The sequence below is a fragment of the Halichoerus grypus genome, chromosome 2 (genome assembly GCF_964656455.1).
Source record: "Halichoerus grypus chromosome 2, mHalGry1.hap1.1, whole genome shotgun sequence".
In the NCBI taxonomy this organism is placed as follows: domain Eukaryota; kingdom Metazoa; phylum Chordata; class Mammalia; order Carnivora; family Phocidae; genus Halichoerus; species Halichoerus grypus.
The window spans coordinates 32,780,671-32,806,617 of NC_135713.1; the positions used below are offsets into that span (position 1 = coordinate 32,780,671).

The 25,947-nt window shown below is 33.0% G+C and overlaps 1 protein-coding gene across 4 annotated transcripts in view; it reads left to right on the forward strand.

The window, feature by feature from the left end:
• FBXO4 (F-box protein 4) overlaps positions 1-25,947 on the forward strand; it is a 111,057-nt gene that overhangs the window by 775 nt on the left and 84,335 nt on the right. For 2 of the 4 annotated variants that reach the window (XM_078066689.1, XM_078066691.1), the window contains exons 2-5: positions 761-996; positions 3,372-3,592; positions 7,036-7,111; positions 7,220-7,395. In XM_078066689.1, the coding sequence (XP_077922815.1) occupies positions 761-996; positions 3,372-3,592; positions 7,036-7,111; positions 7,220-7,395 (709 nt within the window). Of the gene's footprint in view, positions 1-760; positions 997-3,371; positions 3,593-7,035; positions 7,112-7,219; positions 7,396-10,844; positions 11,041-11,973; positions 20,798-25,947 lie in introns of those variants that run through there. The other 2 variants (XM_078066690.1, XM_036067259.2) reach the window with 2 other exon arrangements.

Genomic DNA, 25,947 nt, shown 5'->3' on the forward strand with positions numbered 1-25,947 from the left:
CAAGAATTGTACACATCATTTATTGTTAAACTTTTCAGGAAGATGGGAAAATGGGAGAGAGGAGAAATTCTTAGAAATTATACAAATTCTGCAATAAAAAAATTAAAAAAAAAAGAAATTATACAAATTCTGTATCTCAGCTGGACTGTTGACACCTCCCTCTGACGTCCATCAGAAATTAAAAACTGCAGGCTTAGAATGTTCTTCCAAGGTTCTTCCTTTTGGAGAAGTTCTTTGAAATATAGATTTTATGGAGAAACTCAGATGGCAGATTTACTCTTTGATTAGAACTAATGACAAAATCAGAAATGATTTGATAAAGGTTTTATTTTGAAGACTAGATTGTTTCCTTAAGTGATTTGTTAAGATATATGTTGTGGCAAAATACCATGAGGAGAAATTAAAGGACCTGGTTATTTGGCTTGAAAAATACCAGAACAATGACTGGTCTTTCATGACTGTTTCAGTGTGTCAACAAATTAAATGTTCAGATATGTTTCTCTTCTGATGGCAGGAAAATAACTTAAGAATTATAGATTCAATTATTAAAAATACTGTTACATTGATCTTTGGTTATCTACAATAATTCTTTATTAATTTTGTAATTCCTCATGATATAATTATTAAAAAGATGGACTGTCCAGTTGACCTTTGGATTCCTAGTATAATAAAATAATTATTTGTTTGTAATTTATTATCAGAAAACAATTTTTAAGATAAGTTTTTCATCCCTTTTACCTATTTGTTGTTTCTATTTCAGATTGATGTACAGCTATATATTTTGTCATTTCTTTCACCTCATGATCTGTGTCAGTTGGGAAGTACAAGCCATTATTGGAATGAAACTGTACGAGATCCAATTTTGTGGAGATATTTTCTGCTGCGGGATCTTCCTTCTTGGTCTTCTGTTGACTGGAAGTCTCTTCCAGATCTAGAAATCTTAAAAAAACCTATATCTGAGGTTACTGATGGTGCATTTTTTGACTACATGGCAGTGTAAGTATCTAGTTTTATGAATTAAAAAGAAGATACTAAATTTGACTGTATTACAAGTCAATAGTCTAAATTAGTCTTGGCTCCGCCACTAATTCATTTCTTGGAATTTAGTTGTGTTTGTAAAAGCTGGGGATTAACTTAAATTCCTTCATACGACCCTTTCAGTTTTCACATTTTGTTATTTACTTGTGGTGCCTGACTCTAGAGTATTTGAATAATTGTAGATAGTTCATATGCCAAGAAGTAAAACATGTCTTAAAACTTTCATCATCTTTAGAACACTTGTCATTTTGTTAAATAGTGAATACTTTTCCATATCCAAAAAAGGAATGATCAGTGATCAGAGACCAGTTCTTTAGCAGGGAAGAAGACCATTCTCAAGGTTCTGGGAAATGAGATTTTGTTACCACCCAAAAGCACTGACACTTTTAAATATCATGTAGCTGAGAGAATTAATGTTGTTGAGCAACTGTAGTGTATTGGATTCTATGAGGGATGCTTTATGTATGTTTACTTATTTAGCCATCACTGAATAAGAAAGTATTATCCTTGTGTTCTAGATGTGGAATTGAGGTTCAGAATGGTTATGGATTTGCCTAAAGTCATATAGCTTATAAGGGACTGTTCAGATTGGAACCCTGTCATGCCACCTTAAAAATATATAATGCCATTGGATCTGGATATAACCTACTTTATTGAGGGCCCCAAATTTAAGGCATTGTAAATAAAATTTAAAAAATATTTACATTTTAGGTAATTGTTTTACTCTGTTAGATTTAGTATCTAGATACAGGATTTTTTTTCATATTTTATTTGAGTTATTCAGATCTTTCCTTATTCTAATCTAAATGCCAAGTCTTGTGAGACTGCTTGATTAAAATGTATGTGATATGTTATATATAATTTCAGTAAGTGCTATTGTACTCTCACTTGCTGGTTGTTACTTCTACATTGTCCCACAAACAACCATAGCATCAAGTATATCATGCTGTGGAACCAACTTTTCCCCAGGAATAGAAGTAATCATAGTAACTACCATTTGTGATCATGTAAAGTATTTTTTTATTGAAGTATAATTAACATACAGTGTTCTATTAGTTTCAGATATACAGTATAATGATTGAACAATTCTATGCATTTCTCAATGCTAATCACGATAAGTGTAATCCCCTTTTATATCACCCACCCCCCTACTAACCTCCCCTCTGCCAACTACCAGTTTCTTTTTTTGTCTTTTTTTTCTTTGTTCATTGTTTTGTTTCTTAAATCATATAAATTAATTTCTGATCCTTCAACCCTGGGTTAATTGTTATTGCTCGAATAATGCAGATGAAAAAACTTAAGTTAATACTATAAGTGGCTTATATAAACAAAGTGGCCAGATCTACCTAGCCTCAAAGTTGATTTTTTTTTTCTTCTTGAATTATAAGTTTCATAAATAAAGATCATTGTCTTGTTAGGTTAGTAATTGTCTTAACCACCTTGATTTAGTCAAAGGGCTTTAGGTTTTATTTTGATTTGGGTACTGTGTTTTAACTTTTGATAATGTGTAGAATTGGTAATTTAGAAATTTATAGCTATTGAAAGAAACTGTGGTGTTTTTTTTTTTTTTTCCACATGATTCTTAGTTTGCTAGGTTATCTTTAAGGAACATTAGAGCCTCCCTGTATGTTTAACACTTATTAAACTGTTACACTGGAGGCTGTTAACAGGAGTACTTAAGAAATTTGGTTATATTGGTGGCCTTACTAATTTTTGTCCTTTTTTTTTTTTTTTTTACCTCTAGAGACATTTATGCTAACTATCCATATAGGTTAGTACAGTCTTGGCACTATTAACATTTTAGATCAAGTGTTTAGACCCAACTGTCCTGCGCATTGTAGGATGTTTAGCAGCATTCTTAACCTCTGTCCACTAGATGCCAGTAGCACACCACACACTGACCCCCAGTCATAATGACAAAAATGTCTGCAGACATTGCCAAATAAATGCTCCCTTGGGATGGGGAGGCAAAAATCTCCCCAGACTGAGAATCACTGTGCTATGTAGTGAGTTTTTATGACTGAACCAAGTGTTAGACCAAGTGTTCCATGAGAAAATCTAAATGAAAGATTAGAAAGTATGTAACTACTTCCTGGGGAGGACTTCCTTAGCATTTGGACCACTTCTACTCCCAGAGTGCCTTTGCTTTTTCATGTCATGGCATCCAGCATACATATCATAATGTGTCTGTTCTCCACTTCCCTCCATGAGGATTGGAACTATTATTGTATCTCTTGTGTCTAGCAGGTTCTTAATAAACTATATATTGTTGAATGAATAACTGGCTACGTTTTTTTCTGTGTTAATTTTCTAATTGTGACAATTTTATACAGCTATAAAATGTGCTGTCCATATACAAGAAGATCCTTGAAATCTAGCCGTCCTATGTATGGAGCTGTCACATCATTTTTACACTCATTGATCATTCAGAATGAACCACGATTTGCTATGTTTGGACCAGGTTTGGAAGAACTGAATACATCTTTGGTGTTGAGCTTGATGTCTTCTGAGGAACTTTGCCCAACAGCTGGTTTGCCTCAGAGGCAGATTGATGGTAATTTTCATATTAGTGTGTAGTATATAATAGTTAAAACACTTTGAGCTTGACACTAATGTTAAATCTTAAGAAATTAATTTTTAATTAACTCTTTGATGTAATGAAATAGAGTAATTTTGTGAATAGGTGCCCCTCCTCCCCAGGTCCCAATGGACTGAAAGAGTTGATTTACTTTTTATGAGAAGTGAGCTTCCTCTTATTTCCTCAAATTTGTGTAATCCAGAATATAAGATTATGTGCAAGTAAATTATACGTTATCAAGATGTTTGTACAGTACTTACCATATTTTAAAAGAATGTTAACAGCAAAAACCATTCAGCATCTACTATGTGCAAAGTACTTTGATATATTTTGGAATTTTTAAAAAGAGCTAAATTAACACCTTCCTCCTCTTTCTATGAAAACAATAATCATGTAGTTAGTTGGCAAGCAGAAGATGTAATAAGTATAAGTAACAATATAATCTAGCTTATGCTTTGCTTATTCATTTATTGAGAGCACCTATTAGATGCTAGAGGTGTAGCTATTTAAAACAAACATCAAAAATTTTTGTCTGCCCTGAAGATACTTGGTCTTGGTAAGGACAAAGATAAATATATAGGTGATTAGAATATGCAGTAATTAGCTCCCAGATAGAAAGATAAGGGTCAAAGAAGGCTCTTTGTTGAACATGATGCCTTATTTGAGTCATTAGGATGAGTTAAAATAGACCATTAAAGGGACAGAAGTATTGTGAGCAGTGAGAACTACATTTCTAAAAGCACAAAGCTCTGGATACATATGACACATTTGAAGTAGTTCTATGTGTCTAGAGTGGGGCTAGGTGATAAGACACGTGTATGCCATGCTTAAGCATTTGGGAGCTGTTGAAAGATTTTAAACAGAGGAGTGAGATGATCAAGATTGCATTTGAGAAAGGTCTGGCTCCTGAGTGGAAAATTGATTAGAAGAGGCTATAAAACATGGAGACCCGTTAAGAAACCACTGTAATATTGTGAAAACATGAAGGATACAGTATTGACTGAATATGTATGAGCATTATTTCTGATGTGGTTTTCATATTGGATGATAGTGCCATTTGCTAGGATAAAGAGGAGGAAGAGAAAGTTTTCTGAGGGATCTTTATAGGGAGAAGGACAGTTACTCTTTGGAATATGCTGACTTTGATAACTCTGGGAGATATAAGCAGAGATGCCTGCTGTAAGCAATCCACTTGAATGGAAGCTCCATTAGGGCAGGAGTCTTACCAGCTTTGTTCATAGCTGTGTTTGATGTCAGGCGTGTAGTAGGCACTCAATATAGATTTGATGAATAAATGAACAAATGACTCAAGAGCAAGATCTGGATTAGAAATCAAGATTTGGGAATCATATGGTGTCCACATGGATTTGGAAGTTTCTGAGGATGGAGAGGAATATTGTGAACCAGGTGCTGAAATCTTCAGTGAATGTTTGGAGGAAGGGGTTATCAAAAGGAGATTCATAAATGATGAGGTTGAGGAAGGGGAGATGGTACTACATCTGAATGGTGTATCTCAAAGAGATGGAGTTTTGAAGAGGGTTGGTGAGTAACAGGACATGGCAGTGAGGAGTAAAGAGAACATTGACCCCACGTCTTTACCCTGAGATGTGAGAGAAGAAGCAGTTTTGTTACTTGAGAGTGTAGAGGAAGAGAAGTAGCCCCTAAGGGTAGGCCAGTTCAGGTAAGGCCATGAGGTGGAACACCTAAAGAAGAGGTTGGAGATATGGGGAAATTTGCTGATCATGAAATGTCAGTTTTATTCTCCAGACAGCAGCAGAAATGATTGTTTACAAATGCCAATCGAATTATGCATCAAACCCTGCAAGATCAGGGAAGAATGGGGGGATGGGTTGTTGGCAATGTGGTACGGAATAGTATAGAGATCGTACTGGGTTGAGGTTAGATGTGTTGAGAAGGTAATCTCTGGAAATTAAACCGATGAAAACAAAGATCAGAAATAACAGTAGAATTTGTTTCTATGATCTCTTTGGGGAGTTTGTGCACCAAATCTGGTGGCCAGGGAACTAGGGTCACACTTGCAGTCCCAGCCACCAAGATTTCTGTATATGTGTTACCTGGAATGGTGACATAAGATGGCAAGACAGGTTAATTTAAACAACTAGATTGGTTATGATACAGGAATTAAAGATATGAAAAGTGGAGTTGTCCTAAAGTAGAGGTAATATTATATTAAGTTGTTTTTGAAGAGCAATGGTTTTGAAGGAAAGAGAAATAATGAGATAGGCATTTTTAAGCCATCTCTCCAGTTGCTGTCAGAAGAATGGACAGTGGGGGTCAAAAATGGATGTAGGAGACTGGTTAGACGTGATTGCAAAAGTCCAGATGAGGGTATGATAATTTAGACTAAAAGGAGGGATTGAGGATGGAGAGAAGTGGACAGATCTAAAAGGGCATATATATAGCAAAAAAGAAGTATAGCCATGAGAGAAAGAAGGATCTTTTCATGAGGCAAGAGGAGAATCAGCCTGAGTGTTAACACAGCCAAAGAAGGGAAGAGGTTAAGAAAGGACAAGTAACAATATTGAATAATTCAGATAAAAGTAGTGAGAAGCTAGTATTTAGTACCTGTTATTTACCACTCTACTAGGAATTTTACATATGTAATCTCATTTAATGCTTAGAACATTTCTAAGAAGTATGTATTATTTCTATATATATTTTTAAAGATTTATTTATTTGAAAGCAAGAGAGAGCATGTAGAGGGAGGGGCATCGGAGGAGGGAGAGGGAGATAATCTCCAGCAGACTCCCCACCAAGTGTGGAGCCCAATGGGGGGCTCCTTCTCACGACCCTGAGATCATGACCCGAGCTGATCAAGAATTGGACGCTTAACTGACTGAGCCACCAGGCACCCAGTATTATTTCTGTATTTTGATGTCAGAACTGAGGCTCACAAAAAATGGCAATGTGGCAAATTCAAGATTATAACCCAAGTTTAATGTCAAATTTCAGTGTCTGAATATTTCTTCAATTTTCTACAGTGCCATTGGTGACTCCCCATCAATTTAAAAACATTTTCAGAGGGAGAAAAAGCCATTTCACTGAATGTATACATGGAGTATATGACTAATGAGAAACAAAAAAGTTGGAAAATGAGTCTTAGTCTTGATAAATATTAGTAGCTGTTAATGATGCAGCTGCTAACATGATGATACAGAAAGGAATGCTATAAGCCTATTAGTTCATTCTTTATCCATATTTTTATTACCATGTAAATGAAAAGTGCATACAGCACCTTTTCTTCAACATAAACATTTCATTTTATTCCAAAGCTATATATAATTTGTCATGGACTTTTTGGTTGCTCTTTTTTTCTTGCACTGGATAATTTTTTTCAATGTGATCTTTTTCTATATTTATTAATGACTTGTTTTGATAACTGTAATTTTCTTCTCTAGGTATTGGATCTGGAGTCAGTTTTCAGTTGAGCAACCAACATAAATTCAACATCCTGATATTATATTCAACTACCAGGTAAGGCTGCCTACTTGGTGGCCCACCTGGGGCATCAGGACTTGGATACTTTGGGGGGGGGTGGCGTCTGCTTAGTATTTATGTTTTATATTTACATTTTTCTTATAGAAAGGAAAGAGATAGAGCAAGAGAAGAGCATACAAGTGCAGTTAACAAGATGTTCAGTGTACAGAATGAAGGAGATGATCAACAAGGAAGCCGGTATAGTGTAATTCCACAAATTCAGAAGGTGTGTGAAGTTGTTGATGGATTCATCTATGTTGCAAATGCTGAAGCTCATAAAAGTAAGCATTATTTTCTTTTTAAGAGAACTTTTTTGCACAGCAAATAAAATACATTTTAGGCTTTACTGTGGCTTCTTAAGAACATGATGGTTAATTTAATAAATGTGATTCTATGACCATTACTGTTAATAGTGAGTTCTCAAACTTTGATGTGCATTAGGATCACCTGGGGAGCTTATTAAAAACAGCTGCCTGATTCCTATTCTGATGGATTATAATTCATAGATTTGGGTTGTTTCTTGGGCATCTGTTTTTTTTTTAATAAGCACCTACAGAATTCTGATGCATATCAAAGTTTGATACTATAACTACATAGTATTTCTTTGTTGTATGCTTCTGCACTTATTATTGATGTTTTGTCTGCTTCTAGCTCTATTCAAATAATTTATGCAGATAACTGGAAAATTTTACCTTAGTTTTAATTACCCAGATAGTAGAGAGATGTGTATGGTGGAGTGTTAATTAAGTAGATTAGTTAAGAACATTCTCTACATATTCTGAATAATTGCCCTTCACAATGCTATTTAGGCATAAAATCAGAATATTATTGGGCCACAAACCAGTATTGTAATTTTTTTCCCAAATCTTTTGTGAATAAGTTAGGGCATATATTTATCTCACTCAGAACAAGGTAGCAACATTGCTGAAAGAAAGTTTGTGGTGCACTGAAGTTAACCAGAGCAACAAAAACTAAGTCCAGGTCAACTACTACTGACTAGTTGGAATCAACCCACTGCATTAGTGGTCTAACGGAAGAAGCATGCCCATTTCTGGGAATAGATTCTCTTACCTCATTCTCTACTGTTCTTTTACATAAAACATTTAACATTAAATTAAAAAGTATAAGACACAAAAAAGTCAAAATGAAATGACCCATTTCAGGAGATAAAGCAATCAGTGGAACCATACCCAGAGATGACTCAGATGTTGGCACTCTCAGATAGGGACATTAAAATAACTATGATTAATATGTTAAAGGATCTAGTGGAAAAGATGCAAAATATGTGTGAACAGATAGGGATTTTCAACAGAGAGAAGGAAGCTGTGAAAAAGTATGGGAATGCTAAATATGAAAATATAGGAGGTGAACACTTTCCTTAGTGGATTTATCAGCAAAAGAAACCTTTGGTGAACCTGACGATAAATTGAAATTATCCAGAGTAAAACACAGAAAAAAGAGTAGGAGTGAGGAACAGAGCATCCAAGAACTGGGGGAACCCATCAAGGGAAACAACTCAGGGGTCAGTGGACTTTTTCTTAAGGGGCCACATAGTAAATATTTTAGGTGTATAAGCTATATGATCTCTCACAGTTACTCAAGTCTGATGTTAGAGTGCAAAAGTAGCCATAGACAATTTATAAATGAATGGGCATGGATGTTTTAAAAATTTATTTGTAAAAATAGATCCATAGACCGTAGTATGCCAATACCTGGTCTAACTCGTGTGTAATTGGAGTCCCAAAACATGAAGAAAGAGAACAAGGAAAAAGAAATTTTTGAACAGATAATGACCAAAATTATTTCAAAATTACTGAAAGACAACAAACCACATATTCAAGATGCTCAGAGAACTCCAAATAAATTTTAAAAAATAATAATACATAAAAATAAATCTAGGTACATTATAGCCAAACTGATGAAAACCAAAGATAAAGAGATTATCTTGAAGACAGCAAAGCAGAAGGAAGAATACATATAGAGGGCCAAAGATAAGGACAGAATTCCTGAAAGAATTGCTGAAGGCAATGAAGGGAAATCTTTACAGTGTTGCAAAGTGGGGAAAATCTTGTATCCAAAGATATCTTTCAAAATGAAGGCAAAATAAGGACTTTCGGACAAAACCTGAGAAAGTTCATTATCAGCAGATTTGCGTTACAAGAAATATTAAAGAAAGCTCTTCAGGCAGAAGAATATGATACCAGATAGAAAAATGGATCTTCATTAAAAAAAAAATTAAGAGCTCTGGGATGAAAGCAATGTAGTATATATAAGATTTTTTTCCTAATTTAATTTTTTTTATAATATGTAAAGGAAAAATGGTAAGAATGTATTGTGAGTATATGATTCTTTTAAGTAAGATATATGATACCAATACAGACAAATGGAACAAATGGAACTACATTGTTATAAGGTTCTCCTATATGTGAAATTGTGTAATACTATCTAGAGGTAGACTGTTATAAGTTGAAAATGTACATTGTAAATCCTTGAGTAACCACTAAAAAAGTGTGAGAGAGGTACAATTAAACAAGCCAGTAGTGAAGATAAAACGGAACCATTACAAATCTCAGTCCAAAGAAGGGGGATAAAGGAACAAAGAACAGATGGGACAAGTCAAAATCTAAGAGGTATATGATTAGATTTAAATGCACCCTGTTGATAATGACATTAAATATTTATTCATTTTCTGTCAATATAGAACAGATTTCCTTCAACCTAGTGGCTTAAAACACCTATTAATTAGCTCATAGTTCTCTGTGTCAGAAGTCAGCACAGCATGACATCAGGTTAGATGGGTTGTGGCACTTTCTGGTGGCTCCTGGGAAAAATCTGCTTTCTAACACACTGAAGTTACTGGCTGAGTTCAGTTCCTTACAATTGTAGGATGGAGGTTTTGTTTTCTTACCAACTGTCAGCTGGGAGCTGATGTCATCTCTTAGAAGGTATCTTCATTTCTTGCCTTGTGACTCCCTCTTCTCTTCAAATCCAGCAATGGAGAATCTTTCTCACCAGGAGAACCTCATCTCTTTAAGGGCCTACCTGATTAGGTCAGCCTCACTGAGGATAATCGCTCATTCTTGAAGTCAGCTGTGTCTTATAATGTAGCCTACTCATGAAAATGATATCACTGATTCTAGATTCCTCCCACTCTCAGAGAGGAAGAGATTATACAAGGGTGTGAGTCACTGGGGGTCCTTTTAGAATTTTGACTACCTCACAATGTCAGTGATTTACACAGTCCAATGAAAGGCAGAGATTGTTAGTTTAAATAAGTTTTAATCAATGTCAGTGATTTACACAGTCCAATGAAAGGCAGAGATTGTTAGTTTTAAATTGTTAGTTTAAACAATTTAAACATAGACCCAAGTCTATGTTTAAATTGTTTAAACTAAGGTCTTTGAAAGAAAGGGTAGTGATAGCTACAAAATTTATGAGAGGAAAATATCTATATCAAAGTATTTTTTCCTTTAAAATATGGAGACATCTGAATGGTACTGTGACTTTTTTTCCTCTAATTTCACTGAAATTCCTATCCTTGAAGGTTACCTAATGTAATTTTGTGACAGATCAGTAAATGAACAGCTGTAAATGAACAGCAGTAGAGGCAGTTTGTTATGTTTGGATCCTGGTAATTTTATTATTTCCTTGTTTTGTTTTTAAGTTTGTTTTATTATTTTTAAAATCTTTATAAGTAATGCAAATTAAGGGTTTTGACTACATTCTCTAGGACATGAATGGCAAGATGAATTTTCTCGTATTATGGCAATGACAGATCCAGCTTTTGGATCTTCAGGAAGACCTATGCTGGTTTTATCTTGTATTTCTCAAGCAAATGTAAAAAGAATGCCCTGTTTTTATTTGGCTCATGAGCTGCGTCTAAATCATCTAAACCACCCATGGATGGTAAGGTCCTATCTTCTCTGGTGAGAAAAATCTTATTTTTCACTGTTCTCTATTTGATTTTATTCTTTCCTGCTTATTCTCTTTAATGAAATAGCATTCAAAAAATAGTTTTAATAGCTTAATCAGTGGGAGATATTTGATTGGTATCAATAAGTTTCACCTGATCATTTGCTCGTTACTTTCCTATCATAGATACAGTGAGATAGCAATTGGGGATTTTTTTTTTTTTAAATGCCAGTATCATGGTTTTTTCCAGCATTAAAATATTATGTTTTAAGGGTCATCAGAAATACAAATTTCATCTTATTGTTTCTTGCTTTCCAAATTTTATTTTAATCATGGAATCCTTTCTTCGAATGGAACCTTACATGAAAGCCCCTAAGTAAAATAAAGGAAAATAAAAATTGGAAATGCTTATGCTTAATAAGTTAGAGGATTTTCTTCCTTCCTCCCCATATACCTTCCATGGAGTTCTGAAGACTCTTTGGAACACAGTTGGAAAGCTACTGATAAAGGTGTACCTTCCTGAGTGGTGGGAGTTTTAGCTTACCATTAGGAAGAGTGGCAGTCTTAAAAAATACATTTTTGCAACTGGATATCATGTTTATCAGCTGGCTAGCTGAATTACATTGAAAAATGTTTTAGTTTTCAAAGTGGATCCTTTAGAGGAATTTTTTTCTAATACATACAAGCAAGTCATAGAAATGGTAGTTCTTCCCATTCCCAAAACTGAGTTCCAAGAGAAGTAATAAGCCTCATATTGGTAATAATTATAAACAGAAGATCATATTTTTTTTTCTAAGTTCTCTAGAAGACAAAACTTGAATGACTTACCCAAAGTTTACTGGGATTTTTAAAATCCTGTTCTTTTTTTAGTATCTAGAAAAATGTTTCTTTTAATCATAAGATTTTGGACTCAGTTTCTTACAGTGGTCTCTCTTATCTGCTCATAGGTCCAGGATACAGAGGCTGAAACTCTAACTGGTTTTTTGAATGGCATTCAGTGGATTCTTGAAGAAGTAGAATCTAAGCATGCAAGATGATCCTCCTTTTAGATCTGGGGAACTGAAACCACTTTAAACTTGTTACTAAGGTCATGATGTGGATATTTGCTCAGTCAGCCAATTTTGTCCTGCCTTTTTGCAGGTGGGCTTTATATTGGGACAGCTGTAACTGCTGTGTTTTTTACATAATTTTTACTTTTTACCTTAAATCAATTACAAGAAAAAAGTTTCAGTGCTAGGATTTAGCACTGAATGAACCTTTTAAGACTTTTTTTTTTGATAACTTTTATATTTTCTTTTTAAAAATATTAAATTCTGGGAAGGACAAGTTTGTACTTCCCTCATCCTTTGTGATTTCTAATTTCAGTTCAAAGGTTGCCCTGGTGGAGAACAGAAAATTTGCTAAGCTTTTATAGGTTCTTTTCAAGGGTCCTTAACTGGTTATCAAAAAGAAGTTTTTATCTATTTTTAATAAATATACTGCTTAAAGACTGGAATATTCATTGGAATTGCACTTATTGTTATGGCCATACAACTTCTGTTTTTTTTTTTTCCTGAAACAGTAGAAATTAACTTTATATCCTATTTAATACTAATTCAGTGAAAATAACTTTCCTGGAACTTTTTGCTATTTCACATAACTGAAAGTTCATAAGATTCTAAAGCCAACTTCTATTCCATACTCATAGAGAAAACATTCCATAAGACATGATCATAAGACCTTCTCACAAATTGCAGAGGAACTGTTATAGCTTTCCTATGTCATTAGAACTGAGGACTTTTAACACTATAATAACAAGAGCACAGTATTTGGGTTAGGATTAGGGTTAGAGTTTAAAAAAAAAAAAAGAAGCATAGTAGTGCCAAGATATAGCCCACAATCCCTGAGTGGGTGCTGCTCCAAAAAAGGGAGCTTCTACATCTTGGGTACACTCATTCAGAACTTGGCTTCAGCAACATGTAGTTGGGGGCAGGATGGGAAATGCTGACATCTCCCTCCTGGGATGATATTTCTCTAATTTAGAGAGGTAGTATGGTTCTGCTTCCTTGGCTGCCCCAGTCTAGATTGGAGTTTCCATCTTGCTGAGTTGAAGGAGGGATGGGAGTGAGTGAGTCTTGGCTCAAATCCTAGACACTTATGTTCTTACTGAGTTTTAGTAGATTTTTTTTGAAAATATTTCTTCATTTTCTATATGCTTTGGAATCATTTACAAATACTTGAAATGGCTGTTTTTTTAAAAAAATTATTTTCTCCAGTTTCTCTAGGGAGCCATTCCACAGAACCCCTCATGCTATTATGCCGAAAGTAGATCTCCCTATTTTCCTTTTAATATTTGTAGTACGTCACCATTCATTCCTGATATTGGTAATTTATGTCTTTTTTCCTCTTGACCAGTCTAGCTAAAGTTTTACTGATTTTATTATTATTCTTAAAAAAACCCCACATTTTTGTTTTACTGATTTATTCTATATTTCATTGATTTATGCTCTAATCTTTTCTGCTTTAAAATTTGTTTTGAGTTTTTATTCCATTTTCTTTTTTCTAGTTTTTTAAAGTAGAAATTTAGATCATTGATTCTATTCTTTTTTAAAAAAAGTTATTTTAAGTAGGCTCCATGCCCAGTGTGGAGCCCAACACAGGCTTGAACTCACAACCCTGAGATCAAGACCTGAGCTGAGATCAAGAGTTAGGTGCTTAACTGATGGAGCCACCCAGGTGCCCCATTCTTTTTTTTAAAAATAAACATTTAAAGCTATTGATTGTCACCTGAGCCCTCTTTAGCTTCATGTAAACATTTTGAAATATTATGTATTTATTATTATGCAGTTAAAATATTTTCTAATCCCTTGAGATTAATTTTCAATCCATGGATTATTTAGTATTATTGTTTTAGTGTTATTTAATCTGTTACCTACATATTTTACTGATTCAATGTCTCTTTTTATCAGAGAACACTTTAAAATTTCAATCTTTAAATTTGTTTAACCTTGCTTTCTGGCCCACCTTATGGTCTATTCTGGTGAATATACCACATGCACTTGAAAAGAGTTTATATTCTGTAGTTGTTAGGTGGAATATTTTATAGCTATCTATTAGGTCAAAGTAATTGATAATGTTCAGATATTCTATATTGGCTATATTGATTTTTTAAAAGATTTTATTTTTAAATAATCTCTATAGCCAGCGTGGGGTTGAACCCACAAACCCAAGATCAAGAGTCACTTACTCTGACTGAGCCAGCCAAGTGCCCCATATTGATTTTTATATAGTTGCTTTACCAATTACCAATAGGCATTAAAATCTTTAACTATGTAGAATTGCCTATTTTTCCTTTTTACTGTCAACTTTTGCTTAATGTGTTTTGATGACGTTTTTAGTTACACATACATATATGACTTTTATTTTTCTGATGAATCAACCCTTTTATCATTATTAATAATGTCCTTCTTTTTGTTGATAATAATCGTTGTGAAATCCATTCTCTAATATTAATATAACCCCTTCAGCATTTAAAAGAATACGGATCTCATGATACATCCATTCAACCTAAATCTGTCTTTATGTTTTAAGTGTATCTCTTGTAGATAGAATATAGCAAATTTTGCTTTTTTCTTTTTCCATTCTGGCAATACCTACATTTTAATCAGAATGTTTAGATCATTTACATTTAATGTGATTATTGATATGATTGGCTTCAGATCTGCCATTTTATTATTTTTTTATCCCCTCTTCACTATTGTTTCTCTATTCTTTCTATTTTGGATATTTCAGTATTATTTAGAAATTTTAAGTTTTTCTATTAGTTTTTTTTTTTTTTTAGCATGTGTCTTCATTTTTTTAGAGGTGGCTGTAGTGATTGTAACGTATTTCCTTAGCTTTTGAAAGTTTTCTTATAGTTAACCTTGTACGAATTTCTGTAATATGTACGAATGTTGTAACTGTGTGGGTTTCATTAGTCTTCTCACCACTCTTTACTATAGCTGTTAAATGTAGTATATCACCATATGTTATAAACCTCAGAGGACAGTTACAGTTTTTGCTGAAACCATTCACATATATTACAAAGAAGTTAAAAGAAGAAACATTTTACAAAATAATAAAAGTGGTCTTTTATTTTTTCAAGATACATAAAATCCTGGGTTGACAATTTTATTCTTTTAGCCCTTTCAATGTGTTCTTTTGTTTTCTTCTAGCCTCTGTAATTTCTAATAAGAAGTTACTCACTAATTACATTTTGATTCTTTTGTATATAATCGGTCTTTTTTTTTTTTTTCTGCTTTCAAGTTTACTTTTTATCTTGGTTTTCAACCGTTTAACTACGGTGTGCCTTGGAAGGCCTTGTTTATAATTATCCAGCTTGGGAGTTACTAGTTTATTGAATATTCAAATTCATGTCATTTACCAGGTTTGTGAGATTTTGGGTCATTTCTTCAAATATATTTTCTTCCCCATTCTTTTCTTTCTTCCTCTTTGGGTCTATATTGTGTTAACAACACGTGTTACACCATTCGTTATTATTTAGCCTGTCTCTGAGGCTTTCCATATATTTTTCTCTCTGTTCTTCAGTTTGGATAATTTCAATTGATCTTAAGATTTTCAAACTCTTCTTTTTATCTATATTTCGTTAAATCAGTCTTGTGAATTTTTATAATTTATTATTGTATTGGTTCTATAATTTCCTTTTGGTTCTTTTTTTTTTAATTCTATTTTTCTTCTCAGATTTACTTTTTTTTTTTCATTGAGGGGATACATTTCTGTACATCACTGAGAATGGTTGTAATAGCTGCTTTAATATCCTTGTCTGCTGAGGCACCTGGGTGGCTCAGTCGGTTAAGTGTCTGCCTTCTGCTCAGGTCATGATCCCAGGGTCCTGGGATTGAGCCCTGCATAGGGTTCCCCGCTCAGCGGGGAGTCTGCTTCTCCCTCTGCAAACCCCCTCTCCCCCCGCCAGCTCATGCTTTCTCTCACCTGCTCTCTCAAATCAGTAAGTACAATCTTTAAAAAAATTAAAATAAAATAAAATCCTGTTTGCTAATTCCAAATCTGCAAGGGTTAATTTAAGTTTTGTTTTGTTTTTTTTTTTTTATTAAAGTAATGAATGTCATTTTCTTTCTTTCTTTCTTTTTGTATCTTGCAGAATTCTCTATTGTATTCTGAAAAATATGAATGTTGAGTTGTGGAGACTCTGGCTTCTGCTATTTTTCTCCAATGAGTGATATTTTTTTCTTTTGTTTAAACAATTAACATGGTTAGACATAAATTGCAAACTCTGTTCCTTGAGCAACAGTTCTACATTCAGTTTGTCTTTGTTATTTAAGTGAGCACCTTGAGTTGGTTTTTCACACAAAGTTCAGCCAAAGGTATAGACAGAGAATTTAGTGATTCCCTTCCTGACTTTTTCTTTTCTGAAACTCCCTTTTTTCTCTCTAGTGGCTGCAGTTGTCATCAACAAAATCAAGACCTTTTTTTGCTTTTCAGATCTGTTCTCTACCTTTTGTCAGAATTCCTGTTGGGGGCTCAACAATTTATTTTCACATTTGGAGTAGTTCTACTTTTTTCACATTTGGAGTTTGCAATCTAGTATAGCAATAATATTGTCATTGAAAACTTCAGTGGTCTTTTTCTTATCCCAGCAAAATCTCTCTTCTTGTGGCAGGTGTGATATTCCACACACAGATACCCAGACTAGGCAATTGGTCCTATAAAAGCAACAGCTCTTTGATCACCAAAAGAGCCTATTTATCCTTGGAATTTATTTATTTTTAAACCTACTGCTCTTTGATGGCCTAAAGTATAATTTTCATTTTATTCTGTGTTTTCTTGTTGTAGCAACAATCTTTTGTGACCTACACTCTATCTGAAAGCAAGCAAAATTCTTAGTGGTTTTTACACTGTCTTTTATACGCCTTATGATTTCCCAGATCAGTGTTCATTTGTCAAAAAATTTCTAGCATTTTATCTATACACAGTAGCTGAACTATATTGATCATTATGTTACACTGTGAAGAGTTCTCATGTCTCATTTTTCCCTTGATTTTCGGTATTATTTCATTTTTACTATATAGTGTGATGACTTTCTACTGTTCTTTTTTTCTCCTATTAGAATTATGTTTGCCTTCATATTCTTTGACCCTTGGAAGAAGTCCTAAGCAACTTTTCATAACATTTGAGGTCTGACCCTTGCTACAGTCTCAACAAATTAAATATCCTATATTTAAAATTTTCCAGTTGCTTATTCTTTCTACACATTTGTATAAGAACGTTAGAAGCAGCATAACTAAGTCATTAAGTGCAAGGATCCTAAAACCAGATTGGTCTGGGTTCACATCTTAACTTTATTACTGTGTGATCTTGGGCAAGTTTCTTATCTTCTATGTGACAGAGTTTCTCTAATTGTAAAATGAAGATAAATAATACCTCATAGAGTTCTTAAAAGGCTTAAGTAATAGGCTAATATTTTAAAACACTAAGGACAACAATTTGTACAAAAAAGTGCTCTAAAATAGTTTGTTCGATAAATTTTGATGTACAGAACAACACCATTATCAAAATGAGTTTTTATTTTTAGTCTCATAAGAAAAACCTGATGTAAAAAGCCCCATTTACTTAAGAAAGCATATAAAAGGCTAACAGTAGATAGATCTGATGAAATAATTCAGGGGGACAATAGGCTCTTGATTTTTTCCACAGAAATATAGAAATTTTAGTTAAAAATTTGGCAAAGCAATATTTACTTTTTCTGTTTGCCATTAATAGCACTATCAGTTTTACACCAGAGTACATTGACGGTCATTTACTATTTTCTACCATGTAAAGTACAGTCTTAGCTTGTTTGTCAAATTGATATTATAACTAACAGAAGACTGTTCTTAAATTCTGAAAAACGTGACAGTGCTTTTCTAGATTTCCAGAAGGTGGTACTATTGCTACATACATACATAATTTGTTACCAAAAAAATAGCTATTTCAACTTAACTTTTACAATTTTGATTAGATTGGATTTTCAGTAGCATTTCCTAAAGTGTGTTTTGAAGTATAGTAATTTCCTTGATAACTGAATTAGCATAACATTAGTTCTTAGTGGGTTAAATAAAGTTAAGCAGATTACACAGGACTATTTACTGTGAGGCATTTTTCATTTTACTTTTTTCACAGAATATAGGTAGATACAGATTAGTTACAAATATAGATACATTTATAGAACAAACTTAGAGAAAATGGTCTTATAGGAATTCAAACTCAATAAAATATGATTTAAAAATATTAGGACAATCCACAGAACGGAAGAAAATTTTTTACAGATGGTATATATGATAAGGGAGTTGTCTCTAGAATATATAAAGAACTATTTCAAATCAATAACGGAAGACAAAAGGCAGCAAGGGATTGTTCATTGATAGGATGAATGTATAAGGAAGGTGTGGTATATATACACAATGGAATATTAGCCATAAGAAAGAATGAAATCTTGTCATTTACAACAACATGGATAGACCTAGAAGGTATTATGCTAAGTGAAATAAGTCAGAGAAAGACAAATACCAGACAGATTTTACTTATAGGTGGAATCTAAAAAACCCCCACGGAAACCAATGGATAAACAATAACAAAAAAGAGAAACATGCATAAATATAGAGAACAAACTAGTGTTGCCAAAGGGGAGAGGGATGGAGAATAAGCAAAATAGGCTAAGGGGATTAAGAGGTACAAACTTCCAGTTATAAGTCATGAGGATGAAAAGTACAGCATAGGGATATAGTCAATAATATTATAGTGACTCTGTATGGTGACACATGGTAACTACACTTAGCATTTTGTAATGTATATAATCACTCTATTGTGCATCTGAAACTAATATGTCAATTATACTTCAGTTAATAAAAAATCAGCAAAGAATCTAAAGACGTTTCTTCAAAAAGGATACACAAATGGCCAATATGTACATGAAAAAATACTCAACATCATTAGCCATCAAAGAAATACAAATCAAAATCACAATGAGGTACAATTTCACACCCACTTAAATGACTATGATAAAAAAGATAGATAATAAATGTTAAGGAGGTTGTGTAAAAATAGAAAAACACCTTGGTCAGAATGTAATTATTTTGGAAAATGATTTGGCAGTTTCTCAAAATGTTAAAGATAGTGTTCCCATATGACCCACTAATTCCAATCTTAGGTATATATCTAAGAGAAATGAAAATGTGCATACAAAACTTGTATATAAATGTTCATAGCAACATTATTCATAATAGCCAAAAAATGAAAACAATCCAAAGGTCTATCAACTGATGAATGGATAAATAAAATTCTGTATATTATACAATGGAATATTATTCAGCAATAAAAAAGTGCTGACATGCTATATTAAGGATGAACCTTGAAAACATTTTAAGTGAAAGAAGCCACTCACAAAAGACCACATATTATATGACTCCATATTTATGAAATATTCAGAATAGACACAAAGTAGATTATTGGTTACCAATAGTGAGGGAGTGGGTGATGGAAGCATGGGGGTAGATGGCAATAAAATTTATTTCAAACATCTATCTAGACACTGGATTTTTTCTTGAATAGTTACACTGTATATTGCTGAGTTTCAGTAGCCAGTTCTGGGTCATGTGTGCTTTTTTTTTTTCATGTGAAGACAATCTGTTACAAAGTCAAAAATCTAGGCTAATAATTTCCTAAATAAAATAGAAAGTATAGTAGCTAGCAATAAATTGCTTGATTCATTGTAACTGTATAGACCAGTATTACTTCAGCCTCATTTTTCTAGGTTATTGTGAACATTATTATATTCAATAACCATTTAAATATTTTTTCTGTGAGCTTTGTGATCATCCATTTTGCCCATTTTCTATTGGATTTTTTCCCCTCAAATTTTAAAGGACTCTTCAGGTGTCAGGGAGACTAGTCTTTATGATGCAAATGTTTTTTCCTCAGTTTATCACTTGTTTTCTGACTTTATTTGTTATATTTGCCATGCAAAACTTTTTAAAATGTCTAATTTATCAACTTTTTTTGTTGCATCATAGTTAAAAATGCCTTACCCACCCACAGGTTATAAAGGAATATACCCATATTTCTTCTTGTACTTGTGTGATTTCATTTTTTACATAAAAATCTTAGATCTATTTGGAGTTTATTCAGGTGTATTGTGAAGTGTAAATCCAATTTTATCTTTTTTCCAAATTGATATAATTGTTTCATTATAATTTATAAAATGTTCATATTTCCCCCAGTGTTTTGAGATACCATACTCTTTAAACACTAAATTTCTCTATGTAATTGAGTCTGGCCTTTCTGTTTTCTTTGGTCTGTTTCTCTGTATGCTCTAATGCCATATTATTAAACCTATTAAGGGGTTTTAATGTCTTCTAATATCTGATAGAGCATGGCTTCATCATTCCTCTTTTGAAAGGTTTTCCAAAATATTCTTTACTACTTATTGTTCAATATGACCTTTAATATTAGCTTTGTTAAGAAAACATATTTTTATTGGGAATGCTATGTATATATACATATGCATATAAATACATATGTTACGTATGTATGTAATATCTTGGAGAGAAATTATGTAGTCAGGATATTGAGTTCTTTCCTAGAAAATGAATATGTTTCCATTTATTCAAGACAGGTGTGTTTTCAAGTTTTCCTTATATACATTTTGCATATTTGCACTTTCCTTATATCCTCTGGTTGATTATTTGTATATATGAAAGTTACCGATTTTGTGTATTAAATTTATATCCTTCTACTTTATTGTTTGACTTAGTTTTTTATTAATAATCCCTTGGGAAAATTGGGCAGCTATATACAGAAGAATGAAACTTGACTATTCTCTAACACCATACACAAAGATAAACTCAAAATGGATGAAAGACCTCAACGTGAGACAGGAATCCATCAAAATCCTAGAGGAGAACATAGGCAGTAACCTCTTCGACATCAGCCATGGCAACTTCTTTCAGGATACCTCTCCAAAGGCAAGTGAAACAAAAGCAAAAATGAACTTTTGGGACTTCATCAAGATAAAAAGCTTCTGCACAGCAAGGGAAACAGTCAACAAAACAAAGAGGCAACCCACAGAATGGAAAAAGATATTTGCAAATGGCACTACGGACAAATGGCTGATATCCAAGCTCTATAAAGAACTTCTCAAACTCAACACCCAAAAAACAAATAATCAAGTCAAAAAATGGGCAGAAGACATGAACAGACACTTTTCAAAAGAAGACATAAAAATGGCTAACAGACACATGAAAAAATGTTAGCCATTTTTTTTTTTTTTAAAGATTTTATTTATTCATTTATTTGAGAGAGTGAGAGAGAGAGCACATGAGAGGGGGGAAGGTCAGAGGGAGAAGCAGACTCCCTGCCGAGCAGGGAGCCCGATGCGGGACTCGATCCCGGGACTCCAGGATCATGACCTGAGCCGAAGGCAGTCGCTTAACCAACTGAGCCACCCAGGCGCCCAATGTTAGCCATTTTTTGTCATTATCATTAGCCATCAGGGAAATTCACCAAATCAAAACCACACTGAGATACCACCTTACACCAGTTAGAATGGCAAAAACTGACAAGGCAAGAAAAATTTGTTGGAAAGGTTGTGGAGAAAGGGGAACCCTCTTACACTGTTGGTGGGAATGCAAGTTGGTACAGCCACTTTGGAAAACAGTGTGGAGGTTCCTCAAAAAATTAAAAATAGAGCTACCCTATGACCCAGCAATTGCACAGATGTAGTGAAAAGAAGGGACATATGCACCCCAATGTTCATGGCAGCAATGTCCACAATAGCCAAACTGTGGAAAGAGCCGAGATGCCCTTCAACAGACACAGATGTAGTGAAAGGAAGGGCCCCAAAGACACAAGATGTAGTGAATTGGGGTATTTACCCCAAAGACACAGATGTAGTGAAAAGAAGGGCCATATGCACCCAGTGTTCATAGCAGCAATGTCTGCAATAGCAAAACTGTGGAAAGAGCCGAGATGCCCTTCAACAGATGAATGGATAAAGATGATGTGGTCCATACATACAATGGAATATTACTCAGCCATCAGAAAGGATGAATACCCAACTTTTACATCAACATGGATGGGACTGGGGGAGATTATGCTAAGTGAAATAAGTCAAGCAGAGAAAGTCAATTATCATACGGTTTCACTTATTTGTGGAACATAAGGAATAGCATGGAGGATTTCAGGAGAAGGAAGGGAAAATGAAGGGGGGGAAATCGGAGGGGGAGACAAACCATGAGAGACTATGGACTCCGAGAAACAGACTGAAGGTTTTGGAGGGGTGGGGGGTGGGGGGTTGGGTTAGCCCGGTGATGGGTATTAAGGAGGGCACGTATTGAATGGAGCACTGGGTATTATATGCAAACAATGAATCATGGAACACTACATCAAAAACTAATGATGTACTGTATGGTGACTAACGTAACAATTAAAATTAAATAAAATAATTCCTTGGATTTTCCAGATTTATAGTCATATGATCTGCAAATAGGGAGTTCTACTTTCTTCTTTTACAGTGCTTAATCTTCTATTTGATTTTGCTTTGCTAATACTGCCAATGTCAAAAAGTACTGAGACAATGGAACTCCTTCCTTGCCTTGTTCCTCATCCTGGTGGGAATGCCTCTTGTCAGAAGTTTCCCATTATGTAAGATATTAGCTTTAGGAGTGATGTTTAGTAATCATGTTAAGGACATATGCATTAAATACTATTTTATTAAGTATTTTTTAAAAATGAGGGATAGTTGTCAAATTTTGTCAGAGGCCTTTTTAGCTTCTATGGTGATAATATGATTCTTCTTAAATTATTAGTAGAGTAAAATATATTAAATTAATATTAAACCATCCTTATAATTTTGGAATAAATCTCTCTTGCCTCATACTGTATTATTTTCATATAGTGTTGATATTTTTTGCTAATATATGTTTAGGATTATTTTTTGCATCAGTATTTAGAAATGAATTCATAAGAATTTTAAAAATGTATGATACCTTTATTAAGTTGATGCATCAGTATTATACTTGCTTCATAAAAATAATTATAAGGTTTTTCTCCTTTTTTGCATTCCCTGAAACAGTTTAGGTAGTATTGGGAACATGTGGTTTTGATACTTTGACAGAATTATTCTATGAAGACATCTGATTCTGATTCCTTTATTACAGTACAGTTTTTTAAATAACTTTCTCTACTTATTCCATGGAAATTGGTCTGTTTAATTTGCCTATCTCTATAGGATTCAGTTTTTCCTAAGAAATTATTTATTTCATCTAGAATTTTCTAGGTTATTTGCACAGATGTTTATAAACTACTGTCTTATGATTTTAAAATCTTGTTTCAAGATAAATTTCTCTTTATTATGTCTTACTTTCTATTTGTATGCTTTCTCCTTTTTTCCCTCTTGACTAGTTAAGCTAGTACTTTGTATTATTGCTTATTTTTTAAGAACTAGTATTTTGATTTATTTAGCATTTTGTTTTTCTTTTTTATAACTCAATATATGCTGTTATTATTGTTCTTTATTACACTTTAAATTTATTTTACTGTACTTTTTCTAACTTTCTTTGTTGGGAATTTGATTATATTTTCATTTTATTGATATAAGTGTTTAAGGCTATACATTTTCTTCTGACCACCACTTTTATTGTATTCCATAGATTCTTTGATTTTTATTTTTTTATTATCACGATTCTTTAGAAATTTAGAAATTTTGATTTTATTTCTTCATTTCCAAAGAATTGTTTAATAGCAAGTTTAAAATTTTTTTATTGAAGGGCCTTTCACTTAAGGGTCTTTGTTTTCTGTTTTTAATTAATTTCTAGTTATTGTTTTATAGTCAGAGAATGTGGCATTAATTTTACTTTATGAAACAACAGATTTTGGTAACCTCATAGATGGTCAGATTTACTGAATGCTTCATGTACACTTGAGAAAAAAGTATGTTCTTTTTTTGTATGTGTCAATAAGATCTACCTTATTGATTATATTATGTAGGTTATATATATATATCTTTACTTAATGTTTTTTCTTCTTCTTTTTTTTTAAGCAAGAGTGAAGTATTAAGCTTCCCTGTAGTTCTGTCTGTTTTTCTGTGTTTTCTGTAATTTATGCTTTGTTAAGGAAGTTACTGGATTATATGGTGAATATGTGTTCATAGCCATTACTTCTTCACTGTGAATTGGATCCCTTAGCATTATGAAATAAACTTTTTGTCTAATTTGATATTTCCAAGCCATGGAATGTCAAGATTTCTTATTCATTTGCATTTACCTTGTCTAGCTTTTCTGAATCATTTTGTTTTAAGTGGGTCTGTTTATTTAACAGTTGGGTTTTGCTACATGAGGCAATATGAAAATGTTTTTTAATAGGTGAGGTAAATTCATTTTTATTTATTGATATAATTATATGTTTAATATTTACATATTTACTGTGTATTATATATTTGTTGCATTTCTTTTTCTATGTTGTTTATATATTTTTATGTTCCTTATCTTAATACCTTTAATATATATATACATATATAAAATAGTTATGTATTTATTTATAAATACTTAATAAAATAAATATTTATGTATTTATTATGTATTTATATATTTATTTATAAATATATATGTTTACTATATTTATTATATATATATACATATATAAAATATATATTTTACATGTTCTGTTTGTTTTTGTTCTTATAGTTATCTTTGTGCTAATACCTTCATTAATGACCATTTCCTTATTTAGATTTTTTCCCCCATCTTCTCTATTATCTTCTTGCTGATCTTTTTTACCTCTCTATTTTATTTAAATTATTTTGTTATTTTAATTTTTGCTTATGTCCCATATTATATTCTCAGTCTAATGTGTTGTTCCTTGGATGTCTTCCAGTTTTGTGTTTGTTTTGTTGATGATTTTTTCCTTATTTTCAGTTTTGTTCCTGAGTTAGTCAACTCTCATTTTACATCTTCTTGTTTTTATGTTAATTTTTATTTTGAACTTTTAAATATATTCTTTGAGTTTTTTCATATCACCAAATACTTGTTTAAGGATATTTAATTTAAATGGCATATTTTTCTGTGCTTTGTGGTTGTTTTTTGGGGAATAATTTTCATCATCTGAAATGTTTTGCTTTTCACTTTTTGGTTTTCTAATACAATACCTTTAGTATGGATGGTGTCTTCCTTTTTCTGTTAATTTTGGAATATCTTATATTTTCCTATGCCAGCAATAACAATTGTAAGGAGAAAAGGAAGTTTGGTGGCTTTTTAGATTTCTTAGTGCAAGAGTCCCCTCTTCTGTTGGTATGATGAAGTGCAGGTTCTTTAATTAATGTCTACATTTTTTTGTGGGCAGAGGAGAGAGGATAATGGTGTCTTCTGATGTTTCTATATTCTTTTGTTTTTGTAAAATCTTTTATTTTCTACTACTTATTCCTCCTTTCCCCTTATCCCTCAAATCCATGGAGATCCAAAGCCATTCTTCCTTCCAAGTCTTTCTGCTCTTCTGGAGAAGGGGTACAACTCCCAATATGATTGCATCCACTTTCAAGGCCCTCCCTCTCACTTCCCCATAACCCGAACTCTGAACATCCAGATATCAGATTTATTTACTATCAAAAGATAGCAGGACTCTATCTTTTGGAAGATGATTATATCTGCATTGCACACCCCAAGTGCCACTTCCTGCTCTGCGGGGGATCCAGAGGTGGTTCTTCTGGTTTCTGAATGTTTATCTTAGTCACATGTAAATTTAAGTGTTATTCTGTTTTAGTCGTGTTGTAGGCATGAGCTATTGGGCAGTTTTATTCATTGTCTCTGATCTGTATGGTATTCAGAATATATATGGAGATTCTAAATTTGGTGGCCCCATTATCCTGTGGAATTCCAAAGTCAGATTATGTTATTTTT